This window comes from Rhineura floridana, chromosome 5 (assembly GCF_030035675.1).
Source record: "Rhineura floridana isolate rRhiFlo1 chromosome 5, rRhiFlo1.hap2, whole genome shotgun sequence".
Taxonomy (NCBI): domain Eukaryota; kingdom Metazoa; phylum Chordata; class Lepidosauria; order Squamata; family Rhineuridae; genus Rhineura; species Rhineura floridana.
Window position 1 is genome coordinate 172,460,045 of NC_084484.1, and position 8,579 is coordinate 172,468,623.

At 44.2% G+C, this 8,579-nt stretch overlaps 1 protein-coding gene across 3 annotated transcripts in view; it reads left to right on the forward strand.

The window, feature by feature from the left end:
* NOX4 (NADPH oxidase 4) overlaps positions 1-7,501 on the forward strand; it is a 144,480-nt gene extending 136,979 nt beyond the window's left edge. For all 3 annotated transcript variants that reach the window (XM_061628876.1, XM_061628874.1, XM_061628875.1), the window contains one exon: positions 6,939-7,501. In XM_061628876.1, coding sequence (XP_061484860.1) covers positions 6,939-7,059 — 121 coding nt within the window. In that variant the 3' untranslated portion in view covers positions 7,060-7,501. The remainder of the gene's footprint in view (positions 1-6,938) is intronic.
* The last annotated feature ends 1,078 nt before the right edge of the window (positions 7,502-8,579 follow it).

Below are 8,579 nucleotides of genomic sequence, written 5' to 3' on the forward strand. Positions count from 1 at the left end.
GTTGATCAATCTTTGGCAGCCTGGTGTCTTCCTGATGTTTTGGGCTACAGTTCCCATCATCTCTGACCATTGGCAATGCCGGCTGGGGCTGATGGCAGATGTAGTCCAAGGCATCTGGAGGGCACCACATTGGCTTCCTCCGATCTACAGGATGTTGTTTGTATTCCAGAAGTCTGGAAGCACCATTCCACTTTCATCTTAGAACAGAAGAGCAATGATAGGGTGTTGCTGAATCATTCATTTCTAGAAGCACCCATAAGCTCTACATAGGAACATAAGAAGAGCTCTGCTGGACCAGAGCAAAGGTCCAGCTGGAATGGCATCTTGTCCAAACAGATGGTTTTGGGGAGCCCACAAGTAGGGAGTGAAGTTAATAGCCTTCCAGTAGGTGGTATTGTTCAGCTGTATCCTACTCCTCACCATAGTTCCCAGAGTGGTTTAACAATTAATCCCAGTTCCCAACAACTCTGGGAATTGTAGCTCTGTAGGGGGAAATAATAGTCTTCTAATAACTCTCTAGAGCTTTATCAAACTACAACTCCCAGAATGCTTTGGGGGAAGCCATGGCTGTTCAAAGTGGGACAGGAGTGATTTAAATGTATAGTGTGGATGGGGCCTTAGTCTCAACGACTTTGTCTTTACTAAAGGGTGAATCAAGGGAGGGAAGGAACGAAAGCAAAGCTTGGCAACTCTTCATCCTTGAGCTCTCATGGCTTTTGCAGACCCCTGAGGTTGCAAACTAGCATCCAGGGTAGCATGGCGGGGAAGGGACCACTCTTGCTGCTTCTACCGATATCTAATATGCAGAAATGAGCAGGTGGAGCTCATCATTGATATATTACATTTTTATCCCACCCTTCCTCCAAGATGCTCAGTGATACACATACACAATTGTCTTCCCCCCCCCTTCCCAGTTAAGGTTAGGATAAGAGATATTAACTCATCCAGAGTCAACCAGTGGACTTCTTGGAGGAACAGAAGTTTGAATGTGGCCCTCCCCAAGTCATGTGTAGCCACTACACCATACTGCCTCTCTAGCACAACCTGCAATTAAATATTTTTGTTGTTATATGCCTTCAAGTCATTTACGAATTATGGCAACCCTATGAATCAGTGACCTCCAAGAGCATCTGTCATGAACCACCCTGTTCAGATCTTGTAAGTTCAGCTCTGTGGCTTCCTTTATGGAATCAATCCATCTCTTGTTTGGCCTTCCTCTTTTTCTACTCCCTTCTGTTTTTCCCAGCATTATTGTCTTTTATAGTGAATCATGTCTTCTCATTATATGTCCAAAGTATGATAATCTCAGTTTCATCATTTTAGCTTCTAGCGATAGTTCTGGTTTAAGTTGTTCTAACACCCAATTATTTGTCTTTTTTGTGGTCCATGGTATCTGCAAAACTCTCCTCCAATACCTCCAATTGCTGCTGTTGATGACACAAAAGGGGGTCTGGGTCAAAAATAGTATACCTTATCCAAGTTTCCTTCTCTTTCTCAGAACAGCCTGGGGGGTGTTGGTTATTCTGAACAGGCTTGCTTCATCTTGACATTACCTCCTCCATCTCTCTGTCTTCACTGGCTCTAAGCGTGGACTCCCTGTCCAGATTTCCTGTGTCATCTCTTCCTGTATTGATCAAAGCTAGTTCAGTGTTGAAACCTTCCATTTTTTATTGCGTTCTCAGACCACTTGAGGATTTCTTTAGAATTTTGGTTGTTGTGGGATTTTAAGCTTGCCTTATTGTTGTGGGATGGCCCCAGGTGGTGTCCATCATCTTCTGTCCTGTAAACCAGGGATGGCGAACTACTGCCCTTTCATAAGACAGGCTGAAGCTCAGTGGTAGAGCATCTGCTTTGCATGCAGAAGGTCGCAGGTTCAATCCGTGGCATTTCCAGGTAGGGCTGGGAGAGACTGCTGAAATCCTTGAGCTCCACTGCCAGTCAGTGACGATTATACTGAGCTAGATGGACCAATGGCCTGACTCAATATAAGGCAGCTTCTTCTGTCCAGATGTTTTTGAACTCCGTCTCCCATCAGTCTCGGCCAGCATTGCTAATGTTCAAGGATGATGGGAGTTGTGGTCCATCAACCTCTGGAGGGCCACAGGTTCTCCATCTGTAAATATTTCTGCAGCACTCTGCATGCTCCTTGGCTACCCACGTGTCTTGATCTGAAAAAGGCCCATATGAGGAGTTACTTCCTTACGTCTACCCCTGGGCTTTAATTAAAGGGTGGGCACCCAGAAAGGCTGCAGAGTGTAGGCCACTCGCAAGATGATTTGTAGAATGAAAGGATACTCACAAGCACCCCCACCCTACCCGCCACTTCAAAAGTAACCTAAGTGCAACAAAAACTCTACATTGCATCCATGAGAATGTCACTAAAATTCTCTGTCCCCTTTGATAATTTTCCAATGCGTTTTTTTCCCTTATGAATTGATGGAGAATGGTAAAAATAAATGCAGGGGAACTTAGCACGTGGGAGGCAACCTTGCTGAACTGGGGCAAGCGGGCAGCCCCTATTCAAAATCGTGCATACTATCCCTGAAGTTCTCATCTCCTTTGTGAAGTGTAGCATAACGGCTGTTTGTCAGTGCCATAGGAGGGTGCTATGCCTGGGGTATAGAGCAAGGTTTGCTTGCCTCTTGTTACAACAAACTGCAGTGGAACTACAGAGGGCTGTACTCAGGGTAGACCCATTGAAATTAATGAACATAAGTTAGTCCAGCCTTTCCCAACCAGTGTGCCTCCAGATGTTGTTGGACCAGAACTCCCATCAGCCTCAGGCAGCATTGCCAATGGCTGAGGCTGATGGGAGTTGTGGTCCAACAACATCTGGAGGCACACCGGTTGGGAAAGGCTGTGTTAGACATTCTATTAACTTCAGTGGGTCTACTCAGAGTAGAACTAGCATTGACTACCACCCAGAATGCTGATGCGGAACGATTAGGGACTTTGGCAAAAAATGAGATCCATAGATTGCCCCAAACATTTTTTTAAATCTTTATTGACATTTTCAGCAGAAAAATAATAACTAAAAGAATCAGGAGCAATGAAAAAGACCTGCAATCTGTAATTCGGCAGCTCATTAATCAGTCTGCATCACTGCGTGGAATTAATTAGCAACATAGGATGTTGGTGGGCTTTTTTTTCAGTCTTCTTTAAAAAATAACATTAATGACTGGAACGTGATAAGCACATCTGGCGTCGTAAATACCTGGGTCGTCACGTATCAAGTGGCCCTGGCAATGTTGAAAGAATGGTTAATTGTGACTTTCCCACAGGAGATTATGGATGTGAAATCCTTGGTGGGCCCTGTCAATCCATGATCAGCTTCTTTAGGCACCAGACCAATTAAAATAATTACAGCCTCCCGACGGGAAGCTGGAAGCCTAGTGCCTTATGAAGATGGACAGATGCCAACAGATTTGTGCAGAATGCCATTGGCCCAATAGCGGTCTCTCTGGATCAGTTTGGTGGAGTGTGAAAACACAATGCCTCTGAACTGGCAGTGACTAACCAAAAAGAGAGATTTTAGGGTCGTGGTGGATAGCTCAGTGAAAACCTTGGCCACAGCATCTGTGAAAAAGGCAAAATTCCATGTTACAGATCATAAGGAAACATCATGATGCTGTTATACAAATCTGTGGTGAGGGGAGAGAGACTCTGTTGGTCATCAGGGCATGGCTATTTCCACCTGCCTTGCCCCACCTTCCAGCCCTGGGAGCCTTCAAAGGGAACTTCTTCCAGAAGATTTTGGCATAAGGGTCAGGGGGATAGACGAGATGTTTATATCAGCTTGGGGATTAGTTTTCCATATTTTTGCTTTAGCTTTATCGTTGAGCTTTATGCTTATTTACACTTTGATGTATACATTGAACTTGTCAAGGGTTATCAATATCTCAGCACAGTCATTAACCAAAATGGAGACAATAGTCAAGAAATTAGAAGAAGGCTAGGACTGGGGAGGGCAGCTATTAGAGAGCTAGAAAAGATCCTCAAATGCAAAAATGTATCATTGAACACCAAAGTCAGGATCATTCAGACCATGGTATTCCCGATCCCTATGTATGGACAGTGAAAAAAGCGGATAAGAGAAAAATCAACTGCTTTGAAATGTGGTGTTGGAGGAGAGCTTTGCACATACCATGGACTGCGAAAAAGACAAGTAATTGGGTGTTAGAACAAATTAAACCAGAACTATCACTAGAAGCTAAAATGATGAAACTGAGGTTATCCTACTTTGGACACATCATGAGAAGACATGATTCACTAGAAAATGCTGGGGAAAACAGAAGGGAGTAGAAAAAGAGGAAGGCAAAACAAGACATGGATTGATTCCATAAAGGAAGCCACAAACCTGAATGTACAATATCTGAACAGGGTGGTTTATAACATATGCTATTGGAGGTCACTGATTCATAGGGTTGCCAAATGTCATAATCGACCTGAAGACACATAACAACAACAAAGTGATTATACTTTTTATTATGTATTGTCCTATAATATTTGGGCTGTTTGTTGTTTGTGTGAACCGCTTTGTACACATACTGCATGTATTTGTTGAAAATGCAGTATATAAATAAATTGACTATGGTGAGGCCACACTTGACACAATACTGCGTACAGTCCTGGTCATTAAAATATCTCAAAAATCATATTGGAGAGCAAGCAAAGGTGCAGAAAAGGCCTGCTAAAATGATTGAGGGGGCTGACTTAACTCCCCTGTGAGGAAAGGGGTTCATTTAGGAGAAAAACTGGTGAGTGTGGGAAAAGAGAGGTTTGTAAAATTATGTATGGAGCCCTTAGCCAATCTCACAAGAAACAACAATCAAATATCAGGCATTAAGTATGGCAATGAAGAGTTCAAAAGAGTGCTTCATGCTAATGTTATTTGTTTGTTTACAGTGTTTGTTCCCTACTCTGCAGCCAAAAAGCTCCCAGAGTGCCTTAGATACAAGCAATTAAAACAAGACAGTCCCTGCCTGCAGGTTTACAATCTTAAAAACACAAACCACAAGGGGAAAGCGATTGGGAGGGAGGGAGGGAGGGAGAGGGGGAAGAGAGAGCAAACACAGGTACCAGTTCTTAAATAGTGGCTCTTAGAATGACTAGCTGCCATCGAAACAGTTCAGGGATAGGAGGTACCTGGTGGAGTTGGTCTTTCAGGAAAGTCGATGGCTGAAGCCTGCTTGCCCTCTCTACCACTGAGGCAGCCTGATGGAATGACTACTCCAGTGTCAGTGGATGGCGAGGAGGCCTGATGGAGCTGACCTATCAATTAATGAAACTCAAAAGATATTAAAAACATGCAGTACAATGAAGCTTCTGGCTATAACATTAGCACAACACAATCAGAATGTTTCAGGAGCACTATGTGGCAGAAAAACAAAGAAAGAACTATTTCAGCCGTACTGGCCTACAATGGAAGACCAGTACACCTATAAGATGTTTAGGAGTATGGCTGCATCCAAATCTTTGAACAATAAAAGTACACAGTTGCAAAAACAAAACAAAAAAAGATAACACGGGTTTGAAAATGATCTTTAAAAATTGGTTGGGGGAGGGAATCAGCTATCATGGCTGGGGAAAATAGCAGCAGTCTCTGTGGTAGCCCTCCCAAAGACTCTTTTCACTCTTACCACTGGAAATAGAGAACTAAAGAGTTGCTTTAAAAGAAAGGCGATATCTGACTAAAGGTGCAGTCCAACTCACGTTTACACTGGGCTGAAGGGAGTTGGATGCAGTGGATCTCCAGCTGAGCCAGTTGGGATCCGGCTGAGCCAGGCTAAGTCCCTCAGCCCAGCTCAGCCTAGACCAGTGAAAGTGGAACTGGTGTAAGAGCCCCCCAAAAGGGTATGTTGGGAGAGGGGCCATGGTGAGGGGACTTAGGCCACATATAATTCATGTTCGGAGTGCTCCTGTAGGTTTCAATGCAGGCAAAAATTGCACTGGGAAAAAGGTTGGTCTATGAAAATAATTGCAGTAGAAGTCAATGGAGAGGGCTTACTCCCTGGTAGGGGTATTTGGGAAAGGAGGCTTTTATTTTGTGGCCCCTGTGCACAGCTCCTGGCTAAGCCGGCATTTGGCTAACCCTGAATGGCAACTGGATACGGCAGAACTTTATGCCAGCTGCCCTTCCTCCAACACAACTTACGCCGGCTTCCCCCTGAGTTGTGCCATCAGTGTAAATTATTATATTTGCTTTTGTTATTTTACTCATTTATATCCCACCTTTTTTCCAAAACTGGGACTCAGTGCAGCTTAACAAAAAAATAAAACAAGTACAGTTACAAACATATGAATGAAACTTGCAGTTACACTTACAGTGTAATTAAACTAACTATGAAATTAAAACCATTCAAAACATAGCAATTAAGAAAAATACAAATCAGTAAAAACAGCACTCTATTTAATATCCCTTGCAGTCAGTTCCCAAAAGCCTGCCGGGACAGAAAAGTCTTCACCTGCAAAGATTTATACTTGTGTAACATAACTTTGCTCACCTCTCCTCCTCCACCACCACCACCCGGTGCACCATCCCCAAAACTGTTTCAGAGGGTTAGGGGAATCTCCAGAATAGATTTAGAAGATATGCGGGGGAGGGGGAGTTCCACTGCACAAGCATAAATCCTTACAATGAAGAAACAAGTTCCTTTGTACTACTTTGGATACAACGCAATGAAATTTATTTGGCCAAACAAACTACCTGTTAAAGTTGGCCGGCAGCGGGTGAGAGTTAAAGATCTGGCCCACTGGGCCACAGATATTTCTCACCCCTGTCTTAAAGTCTTGGCCTTAGCAGAGTGTGTGTGTGGTGGGGTCTGCTGATAGCAATAAGGACCCACTGGAGATCTCTTTGCTGGGATCTTCCTTCCCAGGGCTCTGCTTCCTAGGCCAGCCTTGATGAGTTTGGTTGACACTGTTTTCAATCTCCACAGGAAGACAGTTGGCGTTTTTTGCTGCGGACCCCGGGGGATCTCAAAAGCCCTTCACAAACTGAGCAACAGCAGTAATCCCTATGGGACGCGGTTTGAATACAATAAAGAATCCTTCAGCTGAAAGCCTCCAGGACCTAGAAGGACTGTCTGGATGACCTGAGTGCAATTAAAAAGACTTCAAAATCTGCAGCATTAGCCTGGTGCCATGTACCAAAGAGTAGCAAAATTGTGTGTGTGCATGTGTGTGTGTAATTTATAACTATTTAAAACTCTAGGAAGCAAAGAAATACACTCTAGCTGGATATGCACAAAATATCTTGGGAGCTGGCAGTTCATCTTTCCAGAGAGCTTGAATTAGCAGAAGGCAATTAGAGACACATATAGTGGCTTATATGGCTGGCTTTAAGATCAGTCTGGGGAACAAATGAACCTTCTCCTAAGGGCTGCAGCCCCCAGAAAGTGGCATCGGTTGAAAACTAGATTGTTCAGGCTGGGGTGGGGTGGTGGTGGAATACATTGGAAATGAAGTTCTTCTCTGTGCTGGCAAATAAATAAAGGAACTTTGAAAAGGGAACGCTTCAAGCAAAATTGTTACAGAATGAATCCCAGAGGGAGAGGGCTCTGTAATGTTCTATGGGGATTCCCTTCCTGTGTATGATTGTTCATGCCCAGGAGGGAATAGATAATGCCCACTCTTTGAAGACTCTCACTCCATACCCTTTTACCCTATGTTTTATGGGACTGGAGAGCTCTTTACACATTATGCTTTTCCTTATATATCTGATGGTTGGAGTGTACACCTATATCACACAGATACATGGATCAGGATTGCCGTTAATGTCTGAAACTACCAAGACTGGCATCTTGAGGGAGTAAAGGGGCCACCAGTGATACCGGCAGACACTCACACAGCAGATGTCCTGGCAGTGAGCAATGGTGGCAAGCAGCAGCACAACTGGTGGCAGGTGCCTGCAAGCTGCCCGCTATTTTGACATCCCCACAATGTGTTACAAGAGATCAGACAGACAGACAGACAGACAGACAGACAGACAGACAGACAGACAGACAGACAGACAGACAGACAGACAGACAGACAGACAGACAGACAGACAGATAGATAGATAGATAGATAGATAGATAGATAGATAGATAGATAGATAGATAGATTAGATAGATAGAAATGGTACCATCACTCTGGGGCATTGTGGGAATATCAAAAGGGCAGCTGACCAACCACTCGGTAAATCTGCTGCCACTTCATAAACCTAGGTCCAGAGAGGTGGGTGGGTGGGTGGGCGAGGGTCCACCCTGAGTCATGCATCATGGGTTGAGTCATACCTGGATGAACGACTGATTGAGAACCTTGTGTATCAGTAGCGTAGTGGCAAATTCAGAAGAGCGAGGTCCCTTTGTGATAGTCACAGCTACACCCCTCCCCCTTTTTTTGCTGCTGGGTTGAGAATTAGATCCTTCTCCCACAACAACAGACATCCTTAGGAGCCAATAAGCATGAAAGAAGGGGGTGTTAGCTACTGAGAAAAGACTTCTCAGGGACTGACTCACTTTTCACTCTGATTGGCTCCAATCAGTAAACAAGGGCAAGGAAGTATGTTGGAAGACTGTTCTCCATGGCTCACACAC